Source organism: Odocoileus virginianus, chromosome 32 (assembly GCF_023699985.2).
Source record: "Odocoileus virginianus isolate 20LAN1187 ecotype Illinois chromosome 32, Ovbor_1.2, whole genome shotgun sequence".
NCBI lineage: Eukaryota > Metazoa > Chordata > Mammalia > Artiodactyla > Cervidae > Odocoileus > Odocoileus virginianus.
This window is the reverse complement of record NC_069705.1, coordinates 22,659,352-22,684,895: the sequence shown is the minus strand read 5'-3', so window position 1 is coordinate 22,684,895 and position 25,544 is coordinate 22,659,352. Positions and strand designations below refer to the sequence as shown.

General features: G+C 36.2%; 1 protein-coding gene across 8 annotated transcripts in view; it reads right to left on the bottom strand.

Annotated features, from left to right (window-relative positions):
- Positions 1–25,544, bottom strand: part of TUSC3 (tumor suppressor candidate 3) — a 223,687-nt gene that overhangs the window by 73,867 nt on the left and 124,276 nt on the right. For 7 of the 8 annotated variants that reach the window (XR_011485145.1, XR_011485144.1, XM_070459968.1 and 4 more), the window contains exons 4-6: positions 24,973–25,113; positions 21,990–22,130; positions 7,180–7,269 (exon numbers count right to left, since the gene is read on the bottom strand). Coding sequence is in view for 6 of the 8 variants with exons in the window: in XM_070459968.1 (XP_070316069.1) it covers positions 7,180–7,269; positions 21,990–22,130; positions 24,973–25,113 (372 nt within the window). In the remaining 2 variants the exon portion in view is untranslated. The remainder of the gene's footprint in view (positions 1–7,179; positions 7,270–21,989; positions 22,131–24,972; positions 25,114–25,544) is intronic. The other variant, XM_070459969.1, reaches the window with a different exon arrangement.

Here is a 25,544-nt window from a genome sequence, read left to right as displayed (position 1 = left end):
TCCCACTAATAGCTGTATACAATCCTGAGAGCATGAGGAAGAACAGGAGACCTCTGGTAAGATGAGACATAGGACATATAAAATAAAACAGATGTAAGCATATTGATGGAAACTTAAAAGAAAACTCTGAGGAAGTTCATAAGCACAAAGAAACTATATGCCAATGTCCATTTCAATAAATTCAGACGTTAATGTTATATGAATAATAATAGTTAACAATCTCCTGTGCTTTGGGATTTGGGCTTAGTTAGCTTTACTTTGTATTTCTGCTGCTACCTTTGCATTTTGATGACTCTCTCTAAGTATTTAACAAGAAGGAAGGCAGATGTATATCAGGCCATCATCTTAACCCTGAAACTCTCTACTTCTGTTTCACTGTTATCTTTATGGTATCATCTCAGGAACGTTGTTGTTTAGTTGCTCAATTGTGTCTGACTCTTTGAGACCCCACAAACTGCAGCATGCCAGGCTTCCCTGTCCTTCACAATCTCCCAGAGTTTGCTCAAACTCATGTCCACTGAACTGGTGATGCTATCCAAACACCTCATCCATTGTTGCCCCCTTATCCTCCCGCCTTCAATGTTTCCCAGCATCACAGTCTTTTCCAAAGAGGTGGCTCTTCGCATCAGGTGGCCGAAGTATTGGAGTTTCAGCTTCAGCATCAGTTCTTCCAGTGAATATTCAAGGTTGATTTCCTTTAGGATTGACTGGTTTGATCTCCTTGCCATCCAAGGGACTCTCAAGAGTCTTCTCCAGCACCACAGTTCAAAAGCATCAATTCTTTGGTGCTCAGCCTTTTTTATTGTCCAGCTCTCACATCCATACATGACTACTGGAAAAACCATGGCCTTGACTATATCAAACTTTGTGGGCAAAGTGATGTCTCTACTTTTTAATATACTACCTAGGTTTGTCATAGTGTTTCTTCCAAGGAGCAGGCATCTTTTAATTTCATGGCTGCAGTCACCGTCGACAGTGATTTTGGAGCCCAAGAAAATGAAGTCTGTCCCTGTTTCCACTGTTTCCCTATCTATGTGTGATGAAGTGATGGGACCAGATGCCACTGTCTTTGTTTTTGAATGCTGAGTTTTAAGCCTGATTTTTCATTATCCTCTTTAACCTTCATCAAGAGGCTATTTAATTTCTCTTCGCTTTCTGCCATAAGGGTGGTGTCATCTGCATATCTGAGGTTACTGATATTGCTCCTGGCAATCTTCATTCCAGTTTGTGCTTCATCTAGAAGGGCATTTCGCATGATGCACTCTGCATATAAGTTAAATAAGCAGGGTGACAGTATACAACCTTGATGTACTCCTTTCACAGTTTTGAACCAGTCCACTGTTTCATATCAGGATCTAACTGTTGCTTCTTGACCTTCATACAGGTTTCACAAGAGACAGGTAAGGTGGTCTCAGGATGTACACAGACCCATTCTCTGTTTATAGGTTTATATATATGGTATTTTACTGATGCAAGAAAAGGCCATTCAGTTCTCAGTGGCCTTTCAATCTCTCTGCTTATAGTGTGACCAGCCTGGCATTGAATGCTCTGCATCTCCTATTTCTCATAACTTTACAGCTTGTTTCAACAGCATTCTCTTTAATCTATTACCTATAAGGAGACAGTTTGCCTAAATATATACTTTCTCTCTCTTTGACATGAAAACTACAAAAGGATAGCATTTATTGATACCTATTTTTTTTATAATACTCTAGATTTTTAAATGAGAACTTATTAATAATTTTAAGATCAGAAACTTCAAAAGCAAAAGTTGAAAGAAAAAGTCAAAGATTCATATTTCAAAGAATAATGACAGGAATCAGATAATAGAGAAAAACAGTATCTTTAAACCCCTAGGGTCTTATTAGGCATTAGTCATTTTATTTAAAAGGATTATGTTTGTCAAGGTTATGGAGCTTTCATGACATTTCACACTTATTTAATTAGTCAATCTCCATGCAGAAAATAGTAGGTACCATCTTGAATGGATAGACTGCTCAGGGCCCTAAGATTTCCTGGAATTTCTGTCAAAAATTTACAACAGATTTTAGCATCAAGAACCAAATACTAACCCGTTACTATTAATAATAGTTATGTCTAAACTTTATAAATATGTATTTTAAAAATGTAGTGTAATTATTATCAATGTAAGTCTCTGAATGTCTCTCAATCACATTATGAGATCCACCATTCTAATTTTGGCTTCTACTACTTGGACTATTATTTTTCCTCATTTGTAAAATATCTGCTCTCTGACCTCACAGCATTATGCCTAAAAGGTATGAAACTAGATATAACAAAGCCAAAACCCATTAAAAACTCCCATGGTACAGGAAAAACAGCAAATTTTAAAAGTCCAGCATGAAAGCACTCACCATCATTCAGAATTCTATTTAGAAACCAACTTCAGAAAAAGGGGGAAAAAAATCCCCCAACTATTTCTAAAAACCAGACAGAAATTCTGAATATAATTTTAAAATATTAATAAAGTTAATTCACTTTAACAATGAAATAATTCTTTATAAACAATTTTACTACAGTTTCTCAAACCATCTAAGACAAATCCAATAGTTGAAGCAAGACATTTTTAAAACTAATTCAGGAAAAATGAACTAAAATTAGAATTTAGTTAGTTGTTATTTATGTGTAGTACCTACCTAAAAATAAATCTTTAAAATATAGATGGTTATTCAATTACGTTAAAAGTATGAAAAACACAATAAAAATACTGTTTCATATACCTTACTTCACTAAATGTGCACTAGTCATCAAGAATTAATGCCAAATTACACAATTCCTATATAAATATTCATAAGATACTCATTCTGTCATTTTATTCCATACCACTGAAAGAGATAAATAGCCTAATTATAGCTATTCTCAAAAACACATATACTACATGGTAATTTCTTTTCAGAAATAAAGGTTAAAATATGAAGAAATTACAAAGAAGGATAGTGCTAATTTTCAAGTTGTATCTTGAAATTTAAACACATCTATTATTTTAAAAAAAAAACCTATTCACTATTATTATTCTAATGAACAAGCATTGTTTAAAGTATAATTCTTTGCCAGTAACCACTTGATGTTATAAAGCAAAGTTAATCTTCTATTTTGTTCAGTAATAGGAAAACACATTATTATGCAGATCAATTCATTAAAACAAAACTTAAACCACAATTTTCTGTTTCAGTATACGTTGACATTATGCATACAAGAAAGCAGGAAGGGATGTTTTTCTAAAATATGTTAAAATTTAAAACAAGAAGAGAGTTATATTACAAGGGACAACTTTAACCTGCCCCTTTAACCTGCCTTTACTACACTGCTTAGTAATTAACATCTCACAACAGTCTAAAACTGGATCCACATCTCTGGCCAAGACCACATTCAAGCAATTGATTCTGTACCAAGAAGCCTCCTATATTTCCAGGACTTTCATGATTTTTTCCCTTCAATCCTAATACTTTATTCAAATATAAGAAAACATTATATTTTTGTAAAACAGAAGAGGGTGAACAGTTTGGGACAAAATTCATCTTTTTTAATATCTTGGTTATAGGTATAAGTCTCATTTCTGTAACTTTTGATAAGGTGCTGAAAAGATAAGGTCCTGAAAAGCTTCATTAATATACAAAGGTAAAGTTTTTTCTTTTAAAAATATAGAAAATTCTGTTTTATTAATGTGTTCCTCTGGCTATCACAGGACCTTTTCTTACTGGCCATGCCATTCTCTACCTACAAAACAGTAATACAACAATGTGGAACAGGATAAAAAATTTTCTAAATCAATAGAGAAAATTTCTTTCCGATCTAATCTGAACCTTAAATGTTCCTGTCATGTTAAGGTTACTAACTGGTTTATGCTAAATTAACAGGGACATGTTGATCCTATTACTCTTCTGACTAGTGAGAAAAAATAAATTGAAAGAATTAAGATAATCCAATTTAAGAAAACATCTCCTAGTGTCTTTAAAATCTTTTAAGAAAACATTTAATGAGGACCAGTTGTATGTTAGTGTAAAGATGAAAAACAGCTTAAAATAAACTCAATGGTTAGAATTTGACTAATGTAAGATACATAAACTATTTAAGGATTATTATGATAAAGGAATGCAGAGATACATAAATGGGATAACTACATGTTTATAAGTAGCATAAAGGAAAAAAGAATTTCTAATGTAATTAAATGATGCATTTCAGAGGAATGGCAAATTAGGCGGTGTCTGACGATGGGCATATTTTGATATAAATTCCAGGCAGGAATGGAAGAAGCGAAAGCAACACGTATACAGGGGACAAGGGACAGTACAAATACAGTAATATGGAGTTTCTTTGCAAAGCAGTGGAGTCTCAGGATGCAAATGAAGATTACAATGGGAGTATTAATGGAGAGCTACTTAGGATTTCCCACTTGACTGGAGTTAACTTAGGTCCACATATATTGATATTTTAACTATAATCAATGTGCTTTAGCAATGTTCATCTAGTGGCCTAAAGTACTCATTTGTGAAGTCTGGTGCCCAGCATATATTCAGTTAGCAGTTGATGGCATCCATGTTGTTGTCACTGTTGGTGCAAACTTTTTTGGAGCTCACTCCAATAAACTACATGTGAAGGGATTAGTTTCATGACTTATCAAAGTAAAGGTTGAAATGGTAAGAAGATGACAGTGAGAAAGAAGGATGACAGAATATGACACTCTAATATGCCACTTTGGCCTAAGAATTTAAGCTGAAGGTATTGAGATAAAGCAGAGATGAGATGAAGCAGATACAAGAAAAGTCTTCTCCCATATCCCTAAAAGCAGGCCCTAAATTTACAAAGGTCCCTTTCCCTTTCTCTACCAGGAAGGACAAAGGTTAATCCCTGGAGACAACTATAGCTCCTTATCAACTGCGAAGGTACCTGCTAAATTCTATCTGCATAGTAAACTTAACTTTCCTTTTCCTGGTCACCTCCACATAACTGACTTTCCCTCAGTACTTTTCTTTCTGTCTTTAACCAAAGCTGGTACTTAAGCCTGAGATCTAAGCCACTTCTGAGTGTTCTTCTTTCTTCCTGAGTATCTCCCACGTATACATGAGGTATACATGGTAATAGATTTCGTTTTCTCTTGTTATTCTCTTTTATTACAGGGACCTCAACCAAAGAGGGACTCAGAACAGTAAAGGGAAAATTTTATTTTCTTCCCCTACACAAGCTAAAACATTTCATAAGGAGGTTATTTTTCATATACATTAGCAAATAATAAACAATAACAAAAAGCAGTGCTTAATTATTTTTACATAAGGAATATTATTTTAGAAGAATGTTAAAAGACAGGAATAAAAATATAAGATTTCCTAAATTCATACTTTTAAGTATCACTGACACCATAGTGATCAAATCTTTGTGTCAGGCCCTTCTCTATGAAATAGGAATATGTCAGGGACTAAAACAGATATAAAAAAAATTCATTTTCTGAAGTGCTTATGTCCTACTGGGGTCCTGGCAAAAGACAAACAAATGTAACACAAAATAATTATATAGCATGTTTTAAGTGATAAAGGAGAAAAAATTTAAAGAGGAAAGGGTGATAGTGAGTATGGATAATTGAGAAGGGGTGGTGAGAAAACAACCATACTCTCAAATAGGGCAGTCAGGAAGACTTGAAGAAAAGGGGACAATTTATTGCTTGATGATTACTTCCATTATTTTTTCTGTAAAATCTAATTATCAATAGTTGAAATACTCAAATAACTTCTCTAAGTAGTGACAGATTTCGAAAAACATAGTACATGTAACAAAAAGCATGTCTGGTTTAGAGTCGAACTTTGACTCTATATCCTAGACACCTATAGAATATATCTGAAAATGGTGACAACAATATGAGACAAACTGTTATTATAATATGTAGTATCAGTGACTGCAACTCTTACTTATTTGCAACCAGTCCTTAAAATCTAACTGAGTCACCAGGGAGCATACAATAAATAAAATGAGTTATATCCCTAAATTACAGTTCCACAAAGAAGCCACAAAGAAGTTCAAAGAAAGTCACAATCAATTTAGGAAGAAGAAACAAATAACTTGTTAGCAGCTTTCTTTAATATTAAAGATATGTGAAGTACTGTAAGCAGTGAAGAAAAAACCTCACAAGCTTACACTATACCTTCGCAGAGAAATCATAACATTGTTTGCCACAGGATAACAGTATTCCATTCAGGACTGAATTTCAGAAATTGAGAATTTATTACCATTTTATGTGTGACTGTGTGCTACTACTGTTAGATTTTTAAAGATAATCTATTTTTTATAAATATCTATTGAAATATTTATGTGTAAATGAAATGATATTGGTAGGTTATTTCAAAAGTATCCAACAGCAAGTGAAGAGTACTGGGCAGGAGAATAGATGGACCATGATGGGTTATGAAGTGGCAATTAAGTTTGGTGATGAGTACATACGGGGTAACATTATATTCTTCCCTCAAAAACCTGTATAAAGAAAAAGCTAGAGAAAAGAGGCACATTTTAAAACAGATAATAATCTTCAGTAACCTCTAATACTAAGCCTCAGAGACAGTATTTTGTAAAGTCAATCTATGACAGTATGTGCCACTGACCATTTTCGGTGGAAAGGGAAGGCAATGAGACAGTAGCAGTTACTAAAGTCAACTCTGCTACTGACAGAACTGCACTCCAGTTGCACTTTCAATTTTGTGGCAGACTGTTCCTGGCATTCTAATACAATGTTTTCTAGAGTTTTTAATGATCTTATGAACTAAATTAAATTTACCATTTAATCTCTTCTGAAAAAATTAAATTTACCAATGCTGGGATGCTCATTAAAACTGTTTTTATTTCCTCTTCGGGCATTACATATTATTTCCATAGCAGTCTACAAAGTTGAAAAAATAATTTATGTGTGTATATTTGGTATGGTAGGTACACTGAATTTTTTTTAATCCATGCTAAAGCAGTCCTCACCCTAAAATACATATGCACATATATATATATATATATATATATATGTGTGTGTGTGTGTGCGTGCATGTTGTGTATGTACATAGTGGAGGAACATGAGAAAAAAGGGAACATAGATTAACAAATTAACTCTTACTAAATATTAAATTTCTGACTGACGTGTAAACAGGATTCAAGTTCATAATATTGATGCTTAGAACATGCACTTACCACTTGTCCATTGTGTGGGTTTTTATGAGCATATGGTGGTCCACGGATGTGATTCCACATCTGGCCAGAAGTCATAGCAAAGACTATACACTGAAAAGACAGGGTACAGTGTTATACCATGCAAACTAGGAAATGGGGGAGCACTGCATTCTTTAAAAAATGGTCATGAAACTACTTTCAGATATCATGTATCAGCTCATCTGTTAAAAGCATTTTCATCTACTAATTATGGGACCTTTGGTAAGTAACTTATTCTTTTGATGTCAGATTTGGTATCTATAAAATGGTGATACCAACTATGCTTAAGACATATATTAATGACTAAATTGGATAACATATATAAAGCATCTGGCATGGTGACTGATGATCTCATATGTCCTAACTAGAGGTAAAGCATAGTTAAAAGCATAGATGAAACATGATGCTTTTAGATAGAGCCAGGAATAATTCATAGAAGCCACATTACTGCTAGATCTAGCAAGAAAGGCTGTATTTGGAAAACTAATCTTAAAAATCTGAGGCATTACAGAGAGGGTAGAGGAGAGTATGAACCAGAAGTCACAGTTAATCTCTATAACTCAAATGTAAGCATGTTTTGTTTAAATCATCTATGCTTAAATTTGCAAACTTGGGCATCTTTAGACTAAAGTGTGTCTTCAGGTTAAAACACTTCCGAATGTCTTGGAACTTGCCCAGCTCACTCTTTTTGAGCTGCCTGCCTCTGGCAGGTAGTGGAGATGTATCAACAAAGATTCAAGGTCAGACTAAGCAATGTGACTAAGGATCTAAACATGTCAGATCTGCACAATTTGTAAAGGAGACAAGAGGACACAAAAGGGGAAACAGCAGGATGGGAAAAATACGGAGAGGTTTTAAACCCAGAGAAGAAATCCAGATTCTGTTTCCTGAATCCTGGCACCCACTGCATTTCAGAAGAAAATGAAAATGCTATAGCAAGATTATGGACATTAATATGAATCCTCTCCCTATTTTCTTGGTAATAATTTTGAACTTAACACAAACTTCTTAAAAGCCAGATGTGACCTCCAGACTTTGCCTGGATTGAGATATTTTCTGAAAGCCAAGATTTTACAGAATACTTGCACTTTAAACTTAGAAGGTGCACTAGAATACTACACCCAGAGTGACATAGAGAATGATGCACCATCTAAAACATCATATAAAAGTGGGAAATTTTTATGAGAAAAATAAATTATATCTCTTGTTTACAGAGGATCATGTCAGTGATTTAAAGAATATATGAAAGTTGAATATTCTGTAGATTATAATAGTGTGAGAGGCAGAGTATATGTTAAAGTCCAGGGAAAGATGTATCTAGTGAATAAACACATTTATAGTATAAGCAAATGACATTTTTGGTTTTAGTAGACACTCTAAGATTATAGAGTTCTGAATTTTTGAGGATCAAACCCTCGTAATCACTAAATCAGCACTAAAACTGTATGTATATCTGGTTGTACTTTTACCCATCTATATTCCTTCTCTTTTACTGCTTCAACTGATATTCCTATTTCTAACTGTGGTGGAAAAATGCATGATCAAGTCTGTATTTTAGAAGGATGGTACTAGCCACACTGTGGAGAACAGACTGGGGAAAAGCATAACTTGAGGCACAGAAATCAGTTTGGAGGCCAAGACACAAAACTGTTTGTGAGACTATACAGTGGCCAATTCCATGCTGATTGTTGTTCCTTGTTCAGTCGCTAATTCCTATCCAGCTCTTAGCGACACCATGAATTGTAACACACTAGGCTTCCCTGTCTTTCACTATCTCCCAGAGTTTGTTCAAATTCAAGTCCACTGTCATGTCATCCTGTCATTCCCTTCTCCTCTTGCCCTCAATCTTTCCCAGCATCAAGGTCTTTTCCAATGAGTCAGTTCTTCCCATCAGGTGGCCAAAGTACTGGACTTTCAGCTTCGGCATCAGTCCTTCCAATCAATACTCAGGGTTGATTTCCTAGGATTGACTGGTTTAATCTCCTTGCTGGTAAAGGGACTCAAGAGTTTTTCCAGCACCACAATTCAGAAGCATCAATTCTTTGGCACTCAGCTTTCCTTATGGTTCAACTCTCATATCCATACATGACTACTGGGAAAACCATAGCTTTGATTCTACGGACCTCTGTTGGCAAAGTGGTGTCTCTGCTTTTTAGTATACTGTCTAGGTTTGTTGGGGCTTTTCTTCCAAGAAGCAAGCTTCTTTTAATTTCATGGCTGCAGTCACCATTCACAGTGATTTTCAAGCACAGAAAATACAATCTGTCACTGTCTTTTTCATCCAAAGTCTGTCCACTTTTCATTCATCTATCTGTCATGAAGTGACGGGACCAGACACCAGGATCTTTGTTTTATGTATGTTGAATTTTAAGGCAGCTGTTTCAGTCTCCTCTTTCACCTTCATCAAGAGGCTCTTTAGGTCCTCTTTGCTTTCTGCCATTAAAATGATATCATCTGTATATCTGACGTTATTGATATTTCTCCTGCCATCTTGATTCCAGCTTAAGTCATCCAGACTGGCATTTTGTGTGACGTACTGTACATATAAGTTAAATATGCAAGGTGACAATATACAGCCTTGACGTACTCCTTTCCCAATCTGGAACCAGTCCATTGTTCCATGTCCAGTTCTAATTATTGCTTCTTGTCCTGTATACAGGCTTCTCAGGAGACAGGTCAGATGGTCTGGTATTCCCATCTCTCTAAGAATTTTCCACAGTTCGTTGTGATCCACACAAAAGCTTTAGTGTAGTCAATGAAGCAGAAGTAGATATTTTTCTGGAATTCCCTTGCTTTCTCTATGATCAAACAAATGCCAGCAATATGATCTCTGGTTCCTCTGCCTTTTCTAAATCCAGCTTGTACATCTGGAAGTTATCAGTTCACATACTGCTGAAGCCTAGCATGAAGGATTTTGAGCATTAATTTGCTAGCATGTGAGATGAGTGCAATTGTGCGGTAGTTTGAGCATTCTTTGGCACTGCCTTTCTTTGGGATTGGAATGAAAACTGACCTTTTCCAGTCTGGTGGCCACCACTGAGTATTCCAAATTTGCCAGCATATTGAGTGCAGCAATTTAAGAGCATCATCTTTTAGGATCTGAAATAGCTCATCTGGAAATGCTATCACCTCCACTAGCTTTGTTCATAGTGATTGTTTTGAAGACCCACTTGACTTCACACCCCAGGATGTCTGGCTCTAGGCTTGTGACCACACCATCATGGTTATCCAGGTCATTAAGATCTTTTACATAGCTCTTTTGTGTATTCTTGCCACATATTCTTAATGTCTTCTGCTTCTGTTAGGTCCTTGCCATTTCTGTTCTTTATCATGCCCATCTCTACATGAAATGTTCCCTTGGTATCTCCATGGATACCATGGAGAACAGTGGTACCAATGGAACAATTCCATAGTAATTATAGAATTTAGAGATTTAGATAAAGAGAAATATTTAAGAGATGAAATCAACAGACTTCACGGATTGACTGATGTGATACAAAATAGTCAAAATTAACCTCTGGGTTGCTGATCTGAGGAACAATGTACAGTCAGTAGTGCCACCCAATGAGATAAAGAATAAGGAAGAAGCTTGTGAGGGTAAAAAGGAACAAGGTTACACAGATTTGGAGTTGAGTTTAAAAAATTTTTTTAACAATAGGTCTTTGTTGGTAATTTATTTTATATATAGCAGTGTGTACATGTCAATTCTCAATTGCCAATCTATCCCTCCCCACAAGCCCTCCCCAGTACTTTTCAACATTTGTTTCAAAAATAAGTTCATTTGTGTCATTTTTTTTTTTAAGATTCTGCATGTAAGTGATACCATCTATTTCTGTCTTTGATTAGTATGATAATGACCAGGTCCATCCATGCTGTAGGCAGTGGCTACATCTACATCTTGTTAATGCCACAGCTGCCACACCTACTCCAACCTCTTTCTATCTGGGGTCTATATATGGTTTTCTATGAAGCCTTTCCAGCCTAATTTATTCATTTGACAATTATTTACTGGACAGTAGGAATATAGCAATGAATAAGGTAAAAATAATCCCGGCCCTTAGGTGAAGATCCTCAGTAAGTGACATGTACCCTGAGTCATAAAAAATAAGTAGGCATTCCTCCTTCACTCATTCAACGTTTACATACCAAGAACCGACTATATAGTCAAGAGGGCATCCTGGTGGCTCAGATGGTAAAGAATCTGCCTGCAATGCAGAAGACCGGGGTGTGATTCCTAGGTATGTTTAAGAAGCTGAGAATAAAACAAAGAACAAAAATACAAGGGAGACACTATCTTCATGGAGCTTGCATTCTACAGGGAGAAAATAGTTTAAAAACTTAAGTAATTAAATTATATGATGAAAGCGTTAGTCGCTCAGTCACTCTTTGCGACCCCAGGACTGTAGCCTGCCAGGCTCCTCTGTTGATGGGATTCTCTAGGCAAGAATACTGGAGTGGGTAGCCATTTCCTTCTCCAGGGGAGTTTTCCCTGACTAAGGGACTAAACCCGAGTCTCCTGCATTGCAGGCAGATTCTTTACCATTTAAGCTACTAGGGGAACAATCCCAAAATAATTAGAGACAATGATAAATGAAGAACAGTAAGGAAGAAGAGAAGAAGTCATGAAAGGGCTGCAGTACTTATGAGTGGTCAGCAGGGGCCTCTCCAAGACAGTGGAGTTTTCAGCAGACATCTGAAGATGTCGACAAGCCAGGAAAATACTTGGGAAGAGGGAAGAGCCAGTGAGCCAGGCTGTGTTGAAGGAGAGGATCTGGTGTATTAAGAAACAGTAAAGAAGCCAAGAGGACTGAAGGACAGTTGCTGAGGAGAAGAGAAACGGATAAGGTTGGTTAGTAGTGCAAGGCCAGATAACAGAGCCCCTGGGTTGGAATCTGGAAAATTAACCATATGGTGTGTAAAGGTGGAGGCTGGGATACAGTTCAAATGCTATTGCAAGAAGAGGACTATGAAATAATTAGACCTTAAAGGTGGTAAGTATGGTGAGAAGTTGTTGGAATCTAGATGTGTTTTGAAGGAAGAACCAAAAGGATTTTCTGATATTAGATGTGGGGTATGGGAGGAAAGAAGTGGTGAGAAAAGACTGAGATTTTTGACTTGAACAACTGAAAAACTAAAGTTGCCATTAACTTGAGAAATCAAAGGTGTGGGAGAATTAGGTTTGGGGACTGAGATTAGGAGTCTGTTTTGAGACATGTGGTAGACTTCCAGGTAGAGATGTAGGATGAGCAAGTTGGTTTATCAGTCTGGAGTTTACAGGGAAGATCTGGCCCCAAGATAAAATTTAGGACTCAATAATAGACAGGATTTCCTGAAGAGGACACGGCAATCCACTCTATTATTCTTGCCTGGCTGGAGAATCCCATGGACAGAGAGTCTGGTGGGCTACAGTCCACAGGGTCACAAGGAGTTGGACACAACTGAAGCAACTTAACATGCACACAATAGACAGTCTAAAGCTGGACACCAATTAAGTAAATAGAGAGGATGACCAAGATCTGAAGACCCTCCAAAGTAGGAAGTGAAGGAGATAAAAAATGAATGAGCAAAGATGATTAAGAAGCAGCAGTGAGAGAAGTGTGGCCCCCTGGAACACAAGAAAGTGGTTGTGGATGAAGAGATAAGTTGTGTAGATAAGCAAGACCAGTGATGTGAACTAAACCCAGAACTAATATCTGAATTTATTTCCCTGGAAAATATGTGTGCCCTGCTGCTGCTAAGTCGCTTCAGTCATGTCCGACTCTGTGCGACCCCATAGACGGCAGCCCACCAGGCTCCCCCGGCCCTGTGGTTCTCCAGGCAAGAACCCTTGAGTGGGTTGCCATTTCCTTCTCCAACGCGTGAAAGTGAAGTCGCTCAGTTGTGTCCAACTGTTAGCGACCACATGGACTGCAGCCTACCAGGCTCCTCTGTCCATGGAATTTTCCAGGCGAGAGTATTGGAGTGGGGTGCCATTGCCTTCTTGGATTTGTGCCCTAGACTAGAGCATTTTCAATGGAACAGTGAGTGAAACAAAAGCCTTATGAGAAAAGAAGGAAATGATGTAGACAATTGTTTCAAGGAATTTTGTTATAAAAGGGATCAGGTAAATAGGACAATTTCTGGAAGGGAAAACAGCAGTATGTCCCTTCAGGATGAATAAGGAGCTGTGTGCCTTGCTAATGAGAAAGGTTCAGTAATAAAAGAAAAAATAAGGATGACAAAGGAAGAGGGCAGATTGTCGGTGCACTGTCACTGAATCGCAGAGCAGGAATGAGATCGAGTACACAAGTGGGCGTGTTAGTCTCAGAAAAGAGTAGAAACGGTTCCAGTAACAGAACAGACTCCAAGGGGCCATGCATAGAGTGGGGTGGTGGAAGGAGATCTGGGTACTTAAACAAGATAAAAACAAATCTTCTTTTTCACTGTCTTATAAGTATGCAGTTGACAGATCACAAGTATTTCAACAGCACCTGTTTCATACTCTTTAACATTTTCATATTACAATTACAGTGGATACCTCAAAACATTTGTTTATACTCTTTAACTACTTCAAAACTGTGGTAGTTACTAGATCCACACTAGGTTTGGTGATTTAATGCATTAATAAGGAAAGGTATAAACTACAGTATTACAAATGTTACATACACATGAGAAAATGCTCAAATTTTAAAATGAGAAGTTAAAATTAAATAGCAGGAGCTGTATTATGTATGGTTTGTTATGGAAGTTTTTAAAAATTCATCTTAATACATGATTTATTCAAGATTCTAAGAAATGGTTCAATAACACAAAAGCAGGCTTAAACATGGTATACTTGCTTAATCATTTGAAGTAGTGACAGATGTATTTACAGTATTTATAATTACATGCAGAGCTGTGGGCACTTCTCACAACATGACAAAATACTAAATAAACTTTGACAGTGCAATATGACCTAGATTTACTAAAATTCTTTCTGAAGTATAAATGGTATTTCTTATTTTTTTACTTTAATAATTGAAATGTCCAGCACTTTACCACTCTAATTTGGAAATTTAAATTTTTATAATTAAACTACAAGTTTACTCTTGTATCTTATTTACTAAAATATTCATGCAATAAAGGACATTATTTAAAGGATACAGCTTAATGAATTTTAATATGAACACACCATTACAACTAACACTGAGATCAAGTAGAATAGTATTAAAAAAGAGTACACAGGTGCCTTTTCCTAATTATTTACCTCCCTAGACCTCTGAGGGGGTAAGAAAATTTTCTTGAAAGTGCTGCATCATAGAGTATGTGTATACCAGGCTTCAGTAACTGAATGACCATCTGTATCTCTCTTTAGAACAATGTCTCTTCTGACCCTCTGCCTGGTTTCTCTCTTTTTTTAAGCATATTTCACAGTTTGTTTATTCATTCACCTGTTTATGAACACTATATTGTTTCTTTCAGAGGTATATTTGTGAATAAAACTCCTATGAATATGCAAGGACAAGCCTTTGTATGTACACACATTTTCATTTCTTTTTGATAAGTAACCAGAAGTGAAACTGAAGAAAGATACCATTTAACATTTCCACCAGTAATATATGAACTTATTTTCCTGCATATCTGTCCTAACCCTAATGTCACCTTTCTTTGAAATCTGAGCATATTTAATGGGATTCTATTGGGTAACTACTTTGGTTTTAATTTACATGTCCCAAATGACTAAATATGTAAGCATCTTGAAATGTTTCTTGGAACCATTTCTATATCTTCTTTTATGAAGTGTCTGTTCAAATCATTTACCCATTTCTCTCTGCCTGTTTTTCATATTCATTTATTTGTTGTTTTTGCTATTGAGCTGTGTGAGTTTTTATCTACTCTGGGTTGTTGTTCAGTCGCCCGGTCGTATCCAACTCTTTGCGACCCCATGGACCACAGCATGCCAATACCTTATTCTAGGTATTAACCCCTTAACAGATACATGGTTTGCAAATATCTTCTCCCATTCAGATGATCTTTTCATTTTGTCAATGGTTTCCTTTGCTCTGCAGAAGCTTCTTGGTTTGATGTAGACCCACTTATTCTTGCTTGTTTTGTGTTGGCATTTTATGTCAAATACAAAAAAGTATCACCAAGAACAACGTCAAAGAGCTTACCACCTATGTTTTCTTCTGGGAGTTTTACAGTTTCAGATCTTGCATTCAAATCTTTTCTCCATTTTGGGTTACTTTTTTTGTGTGTGGCTAAGGTAGGGGTCTGGTTTTATTCCTCTGCATGTGGCTGTCCAGTTTTCCCAACACCATTTATTGATGAGACTGTCCTTTCCCCAACGCCTATTCTTGGCTCCTTTGTCATAAATTAACTGACCACATATGTGTGTTTATTTTTGTGCTGTCTATTCAGTTCCATTGATCTGTATGTCTGTTTGTAAGTTCAGCACCTTTGTATTTTGATTAATATAGTTTTGTAATAAAGTTTGAAATCAGGGCACGTGATGCCTCCAACTTGCTTTTAAGACTGCTTTGTCTATTCAGCATCTTCTGTGGATCCATACAGACTTTAGGATTGTTTCTTCTATTTCTGTGAAAAGTACCTTTGGAAGTTTGATAGTGACTGCGCTGAATCTGTAGACTGCTCTGGGCAGTATAATATTTGGCAGTAGACATTTTAACAATACCAATGCTTCCAATCTATGTGCAAGGTATAACTTTCCCTTTGCTTGTGTCCTTTTCAATTTCTTTCATCAGTGTCTTAGTAGTTACTTGTGTACAGGTCTTTAAACTCCTTGGTTATAAACTTATTCCTAAGTTATTTCATTCTTTTTGATGACTTGTGAATGAAATTGGTTTTTTAGTTTCACTGGTAGTTTGATATTAGTATATGGAAGTGCCACATTGTTCTGTATACTGATTTTTTTTATCCTGCAACTTTACTGAATTCATTTATTAATTCTAGGAGTAAGAGTCAGACACAACTGAGCAACTAACACTTTCACCCCTAGAGGAGGAAATGGCAGCCCATTCCAGTATTCTTCCCTGGAGAATTCCAGGCAGAGCAGCCTGGTGGGTTCCATAGGGTTGCAAAAAGTCGGACAACTTTGAGTAACTAAAACTTTCACTTTCATATACAGTATTATGTTGTCTGAACAAGTGACAGTTTTACTTCTTCCTTTCGGATTTGGATGTCCTTCTTCTTGCATAACTGCTCTCACTCGGACAGCGAATATGTCAAAAGTGCTGAAAGTGGACATCCTTGCCTTCTTCCTGATCTTAGAGGAAAAGCTATCAGCTTTGTACCACTCAATACCATGTTAGTTGTGGGTTTATCATATAAGGGCTTTATTATGTTGAGGTATGTTTCCTCTATTGAAAAATTTTATGATGAATGGAGAACAGAAGCTGGGGGATCACTCCATGTACTGGATAGTCACACTGAGGCTTATTTGTAACTTTATAATAAGCAAAAAACTCAGACAAGCACATTCAAATGCAAAAAAAAAAAAAAAAAACCAGTAAGTCCATCTGAGTAACTTTTAAATGTCTGAGTTTATATAGGTCATTACCTCTCCTCATTAAAGAAAATTAAATGCTAAATGTATTAAGAAAAGTATACCCTATTAAGATATTAACTCATTTCATTATATTGCTGTCGTATTCCCAACATGAACAAAATTATACATTTGGCTATATACAAAAATTACCTATAAACAGACATGAGTGAGTGAAGTTGCTCAGCCATGTCTGACTCTTTGTGACCCTATGTCCATGGGATTTTACAGGCAAGAATACTGGAGTGGGTTGTCATTTCCTTCTCCAGGAGATCTTCCCGACCTAGGGACTGAACCCGGGTCTCCTGCATTGTAGGCAGACGCTTTACCATCTGAGCCCCCAGGAAAGTCCATAAACAGACATATCTATCTTCAAATGGCCAAATGATTCAACCACCTGACGGGAAAAGCTGTTTGTTAGAAGTTACTTCACTGGAAACAAATATTAACAGCAATTATTTGCTTCTCACTTGTAAATATGCCACAAAGATAATATCTGTATGATATTACAAAGTATTAATGTATAATTTTATTCAAGAAAAATCTGAAAGAAAAAGGCGCTTATTCCACTCTGAAGTCAGAGCTGCCCTGTAGTGCAGAATGGTCACAAAAAACACATTTCTACTGATATACCATAATGTGTAGATGCCGTGAACTGTGTAATAATAAATATATTAATATTGAGCTGACATTTTTCATAGAACATAATTAAACTGATATAATGTGTTTGAGACAGAAGAAATATTATGGTATATGAATCATCCTACAATGTAGAGCACTGGTGTTAAAAGGCAGAGAACAGCTTCTATCCTAGTGAGATTTACTGTGATAATAAGGCTTGGGTTATTAGATCTTTTTAAATGATGTTTTATCTTTCATGATTTTAATTGTGGATTTTTAGGAGGTTTTTCTTTTGTGTTTGAAATGGATGCAACTATTCATCACATTCATATTCCTGGTTTGACATGACAGTCATCTATGAGGAGCATTAGCCTGCCATAGGAAAATGCAATGGCAACCCACTCCAGTGTTCTTGCTTGGAGAATCCCAGGAACGGGGGAGCCTGGTGGGCTGCTGTCTGTGGGGTCGCACAGAGTCAGACACAATTGAAGCGCCTTAGCAGCAGCAGCCTGCCACAAAGCTCAGCACTAAGGGCTACAAAATGTAACATTTTACACAACCATTCCACTTTAAACTCATCATGAAACAGGTACTCTGTAGGCTTTTTCATCATCCTCCATCTTAAGAGGGTGGAGGAAGTCTGGAAAGCAGAGTGAAACCAACCCAGAACCAATGCTTGCTTTAGCTACATAATGTATGTAATAGGTACTGTTGGTTCTTTAACTACCATTTTCCCCCCAGGAAGCATGAGACCAAGAACAACTTATGACTATTTCTTCACCTATTTTTTTTTTTAAGCACAAAACCAGGAAGCTATAATATCTATGTATGTTTCAACATTTGCATATATTACTTCCTCTAAGCCAGGAAATTGCAAGCTTTGTCTTTATCCTACATCTTAAAGCACTATGAATAGAATTTATCTCCCCAGCATACACTTGATTCTTAATCCCATGAGTCATATACAATAACATGAAATAATAATGAAAAAGAAAAAAAAAAAAAAAAAACTACCAGCCCTAGAATACAGTCTGCTCAGAACTAAGGACTCAGAGGTATTCTGGCACATGTGCAAAGGTAAGACACAACTGCTACTTGTATGCATACTAGTTCTTTACTAAAACGTGAGCATGTGCATAGAAATTCTCTACCAAACTGTTTTTCTCATTATTTTCTTTGTGCACACAGTTTTTACATTACAAAAATGCTTTGTTGTTGTACAGTTAATTACTATTTTTATTTTAAGAGCTTCATTTTACTGTGCAAGCCAAGGATTTCAGCATTTCTGCAAATCAGATAACAGTATTTTGCCAAAAATTATTTCAAAATATATCATTTCCAAAGAAGAACAAGATATTGGTTGTTTTAAATAAACAAATGTCTAGCAATCTGAGTAAATGGTTCAGCATTTTGGATGGTCTCTTAACTTTGTGAGGATATCCCAAAAACTGGATTAAAAAGGACTCGAATTGGGCAAATCTAGTTTTTTCATGTAAAATAGTTTTTCTTTATAAACAAAGAATCAAGTTTGGTGGTGGTAATGGTGACAGAAAATGGTAAAGGAGATTTAAATTATTTCTGACCTCACTGTTTAAGCTTCATAAGCCATCAGCAGATGAGAAAAAAAAAAACACAAATCTGTTTAATTCAACATTTTATATTCAGAGTTTTCAAGCATATTATTTGAAAACATGTCTGTTTTCTGCAGCCTGTATGGCTTCTGAAAGGCTGCCACTGGGGAGTAGACATACCTGCCAAGATTTCCTTCTCAAGAATGTGTCTATGAATGTTAGAACATCTTCTGTTATGCCAAGCTCATTAGCTTTCAAGGATTCAAAGAAAAAAAAAAAAATCTTTATGATGTAGCAGAGGGTGTGAGAGAATTGATCATTTAAGCACTAACATTTATTTGCCATATAAATGTTCTTAGACATTTATTTAGAGTTGTAATGGCTCCCTGCATCCAGTGGATTAAACATCCAGCATATGACGCACGTGCCAGATTTAGAGAACCCAACACTGTGAGAGGGCTTCCTTGGCAGCTCAGCTGATAAAGAATCCACCTGCAATGCAGGAGACCCTGGTTAGATTCCTGGGTCAGGAAGATCCCCTGGGGGAGGGCATGGCAACCTACTTCAGTATTCTTGACTGGAGAATGACGCAAGAAAGTCCATGTCCAGGCTCATGGACAGACAAGCCTGGCAGGGTACAGTCCGTGGGGTCACAAAGAGTCAGATGTGACTTAGCAACTAAGCACAGCACAAAGTCTGAAGTTAGATGTACACAGAATCCTATCCCATCCCAGGCGTGAGGGTCTGCAAAGTGAGTTTACTGAATCTGTTTCCTTGTCTGTAAAATGAGGATAATAGAAATTCCTTTTCATAGTTGTTATAAAGAATAAGCATAAGAAACATAACCCCCAAAGAAGGAAGAGATGTCGTAATGTCCATTATTACATACAGTGATAACTCTACATCTCTTCTTGAGGAGTGAAAGTCAGTCGTGTCCGACTCTTTTGCGACTCCATGGAATTCTCCAGGCAAGAACACTGGAGTGGGTTGCCATTTCCTTCTCCAGGGGATCTTCCCAACCCAGAGATCAAACCTGGGTCTCGCACACTGTGGGCAGACTCTACTGACTGAGCCAGCAGAGAAGCCACCCCTTCAGGAGGAGGGAGTGAGTGTAGGCAGGCTTACCACCTGGGTCTACTTCAGACACATGGTTACATCCTATGTAGACTTAGTTTTTCAGTAGACTGAAACAGTGACAAATTTGGTATAATAATGCTGAAACACTAAAGGAATTTTAACTTTCCAACACTTTGAAAGAAGTGGTATTTTTTTTTCACCAAGACAGTGGGTGGCCTAACTGAATGAAACAACCTGAAAATCAGACAGAGCAATGTCTAAAACACTTTCAAACTTAATGACTGTGGTGACTGAGGTCACCCACTGGATCCAATTACAGTAACTGGAGTATAACTAATAAATCTCTCTAACTCAGTTATCAAAAAGCAAGAAAATATTAAGAAACTTTCCTTGAAAAATCTTCCTTATGCTAAAAAAATCCAAACTTCAAAATCTTATTTCTCTAACACACAAAGCCATAGAGGATCTGCTTGAATTTCAAGACACCAGCTATTATTGCACATGATAGGTGCTTTAAGGTTAGTTGCCTGGGATGCTCACTTATCAGTCTGTCCTATTGTATCTAATTCAGTAATAAACCGGAGAAGGCAATGGCATCCCACTCCAGTACTCTTGCCTGAAAAATCCCATGGACGGAGGAGCCTGGTAGGCTGCAGTCCATGGGGTCGCTAAGAGTTGGACACAACTGAGCGACTTCACTTTCATGCACTGGAGAAGAAGATGACAACCCACTCCAGTGTTCTTGCCTTGAGAATCCCAGGGACAGGGGAGCCTGGTGGGCTGCCGTCTATGGGGCTGCAAAGAGTCAGACACGACTGAAGCGACTCAGCAGCAGCAGTCATAAACACCACTGTTTGCTGAAAAATGGGAGGAGGAAGGGCTACTACACAAAGGTAAAACCAACAAACTGACACTTAGTTGTAAATATATATATATATGTATACATATATATTAAATAGCTTCATTTTTTATATTGTTTATAAATGTTTTATACATCTTTTGTTACTTTTAAGTATCATTTAAGTACCATTAGTTTTCTTCTTCCTTTTGGGAAAGAGATTTTATTTTTAATCATCTAAATTGTTTACTGTGTAAAAATCCTAATGATTATTGGAGACTGACCTTGAATTCAGAACACTGTTCAACTCTAGTATTATTTTTTCTTTGTAAATTGTGATAAAATTTTCATGTAGACAGTCATATAGGCAAATCATAAATTAAGTAAATAGTAACATCTCTTTCTTTACACTTTTTTATTCCCTTCTCAATTCTTATGCTTTGACCAAGACCACAAGTAAAATGATGAAGAGCAGGTGACTATAGGCATCATTACTAAGATACTTGCTAGAGATTTTAAGATACTGTTAACCTAAAAAACATAAATGATGTCACACCCTCTAGGAAGCCTGTCATGACTTTTCGTTACTCAAGATTAGGTGTCCTTTACATAGTATGTAATCCTTTAATCCTGTGTGCTTACTTCCATCACAGCATGCAAAATATTACACAATTTATCTCTTGATTAGTATCCCTGTGATGAATTACGATCAGGTGGGGTCTATGTCTTACCTTTATATCTCCGGTACCTAATAAATATCAGGCACATAGTAGAGACAAAAGAAAAGAGTTACTGGAAAAAAAATAGCTGAATGAGTACATTTCCAAGTGATTCAGACTCTAAGAGTCTGTAAGTATTTTTAGTGTAATTAGTAAGAATACACTAATCCCTAGTGTATTTCTAAATGTATTCACCATACATTTATCTAGCACTCATAACATGCCAAGTACACATGGAAAGACATTACATTTTAGTTGTGAAAACAGAAGGAAGATAGCACAATCTACATTAACGGTGAACTTAAGTTATATCACCTAAGTCCTAAAAGTTAATTCTTCTCATCCAGACTTGATTTTCATTACAGTTATAATCTGGATCACTTTGTTAATATTATACATCTTGGACCATTACCCAAAGAAATAGGGTAAATGTATTAACATACCAGAGACACCATGGCCCAACCAGTCTTGTTATAGATGAACTCCAAGTTGTTCCTTCTTAAATAGAGCAAACCGCCCACAAGTGACACCAACAAGGCCAAAGCAATGGTGCCAGAGTAGTTGGGTGGCCTGAAGACACGAATCTGCAACAATAAAAATGTTTTAAAGTTAAAAATATTAATTTTTTTCCTCTGATATTCTCGTCCTTCTGATCTTTAATACATGTAATTCAGAAAGGTACCACCTTACTTTTCATCCCAGGCACTAACATTCCTTGTGTGTTCTTTATGAGTCAAAAACATATGCCTTAAAACATCATGGCTGTGTAATAAAACGTGCTCTTCTGGTGCGTTTAGGTGAATACAGTTAAATATATGCAAAACCTACTTCCATTCAATCCAGAGCTGTTCTGGTTCGTGATGATGAACCAGATGATCATGATGATCCTGAACATGGGATCATCTGGTAAAAAGGAGAGGTAAGATGGGGGGACTACTACTTGTATTATTTGGAATTTTTTAAAACATTTTGTTTTAAACTTTATTGAGCTTTAATCCATATACCATACAATCCACCCATTGAAAGTGTACATTCCAGTGATTTTTTTTTAAGCATATTCAGATAGGTGCAGCCATCACCACAGTCAGTATTAGAACATTTGAATCATTTCAAAAGGAAATCCCATTCTCTTCTGGCGTCCACTCCCTATTCCTCTCACCCTCCAGTCTTAAGCAACCACTAATAATCAATCTACTTTCTGTCTCCACACATTTATTCTGCAATTTCATGTAACATGTAGTCTTTTGTAACTGGCTTCTTTCACTCAGTATGACCTTCTCAAGGCTCATCCTTGTTGTAAAATGTGCCGCTGCTTCATTCCTTTTCATGGCTGAGTATTTCCTTGTGTAGATATCACACTTTGCTTATCCATTAGCCAGTTAGTCAGCTGGATATTTGGGTTGTTTGCACCTTATGGCTCTTATGAATAATGCTGCTGTAAACATTTTGCACAAGTTCTTGTGGAGTGTATGTTTTCTTTTCTCTTAGATATGTATACCAAGGAGTAGAATTGCTGGGTCACACAGAAACTCTATGCTTAATGGCTTGAAGAACTGTCAAACTGTTTACTAAAGTGGCTGTACTATGTTCTACTCCCATAAATGGTGTATGAGGATTCCTATTTCCCCAACTTACTTTACAAGGTGAGATACTTTACAGGGACAGAGAAACCAGCATGAAGTGGCTCCCACTAGTCATACCGAGAACAATTTTGGTACCAAAATACTTAAGCATAGTACTAACAATCTCTGGAGGGAAAAAACAATATAAGATTGTGTATCAATGGATGAATGAAATACAAAGAAGGGAGGACTCCTGCTTACAGTAAAATGCCAAGGATCAATCTGAAATATGGACAAAGTGCTAGAACTGGAACATCATCTTTGCAACCATCATGATGAAATCTGGATCAGGTAAGAGTCATCAATGGATGCTAAATACTGACAAAATTTTGATGAGGAGTAGGATACCTGTGTGATCCTAAATGTCTCCACCTAGGGAGCTTACTATTTAGGAAGGAGAAGGTAGGCCAACTGACAAAACTAAAATATGTACAGAAGCTCAAACAGAAGTAGTGTATTAATGTGAGTAACTGTATGGTCCTATATTTCTTAGGAAAGACAATTCACCTTAAAATGATTCAGAAAAATATGTGTGTGGGTATGTAAGTATGTGTGTAAAGACAGGGTGAGGGATGGGTAAGAGAGTAAGAATGCCAAAGCAAAAGCCATAAAAAGTTGAATCCTGATATATGGTATACATTGAGACTGGACTATTTTCATTTGTGGAACTACTTAAAAGGTTGAAATTATTTCAAAATATGTATTTTTTTTTTAACAAATGTGGATCTGTCAACAACATGTAAGTGTGATAAACAGGTTAGAATCATTTCTGATTAAAACTGAGTATTTCTTATGAAGAACTAATAGTACTTTCCAATGTTACATTTAATATTTTGTACCAAATAAATGATACATTGTAGAGCTGAATATCTGCCTAAATATTTTCACCAAAAAATATAAGAAGTAGTCACTAAAATATCATTAACACCTATATTGTTTTATGTACAATGACAGTAGTATGAAAGACATCTGTCTCAAATGAGAAATACGCTTACACCAAATTAATATCTCTTTACTATATCTAAGGGAAATGTAATTTTAAAATAGCTGGTTATAATTGCTCACTGTAGAAAATTCTAGTGACATTAAGGGACAAAATAGCCATAGCCCTCCACACAGACATTAACTACCATCAACATTTTACATATCTCAGTAATATTTTGCTTTTCTAAATCTACTATAAATTCTGTTTTTCTATCCTACTTTTTCACTTGTTATCCTTTGAGCTTCTTTCTATGTCAAGTATTATTGCAAACCACTGTTTGTCCACACGGTGCACATTTAATTCATTTCTTATTTTTAGATATCTGATTTCTGAGTGATTTTCTTCTATTAAAATGTGTAATTTTTTTCCCATAGTTAATGGTTGGGGGAGAAGGAAGGAAAGAATTATACTGTTAGAATTTATAGTCCTGAGAACAGCATATGTCATTTTCTCATATGGCTCATGAAAAGTGAGTCTTATCCCACTGTTATTTGCCCAAAAGATAGATAAAAATTATACACCTGGATTTTTAATTAGAGTGTCTTTGATTACTAAGACCACTGAGCAATATTCAGTACATTTTTTAGCCTCTGAAATTACTTTGTGCCTAATATGTATTCTTTAATGGTTCATTGATATTTTAAGAACCATTATTCCAAAAGCCATTTAAATTCACCTAACTCAAAGTTCAGCTTACAGCTATCAGATGCAGTTTTCCTAAAGCAGAAGAAATGAAAAAAATCCTGTGGCCTTATTATAATGTTATACCAAACCAAGCTAATTAGCCTATTATTAAAACTATGGGGAATAAAAACGTACATGAACATCCGTTCTGTCAGCAATCCACTTTGCTAGTTGTTCAGCTGCAAATCCAATTCTTTGAAGGTCAAAAGTATCAGCTCTCTTGGGTCTGCCTTTTGGAGGAAAATGCATGAACGTAGGAGCGGAGTTAATGTTGAGCTGTAAAACATGAGATAAAAAGACTAAATCTAATATCCCGGCTTTTTTTCCTGCATGAATTTTGGAAAGACAGCATTATTATGAAAAATCCAAGTGGCTTTCCAGAGCTTAACTACTGTTTTTATTCATCTTGATATACTGCTGAATATAAGAGAACTTATGAATTAGGTCAAGTTTGCTGAACCTTCACATACATCATTCATACTCTCAGCTGCATCATCTATTTCATTGGTCATTTCCTTCTTTATTTTCTAGAATTCTACAACTAAAGAATGAAATGATTCAAAGTGCAAAACAGAAATACTGTAATTTGGGGGTATATGGATGATTTTCCCTTAAGCAGTTGTTAAAGAAAAAGGCTGGCATTTGATGAAAGATGTAAATATATTATGTAATTAACTTCAAGTATATTGACTTCTCTATCAATTTTT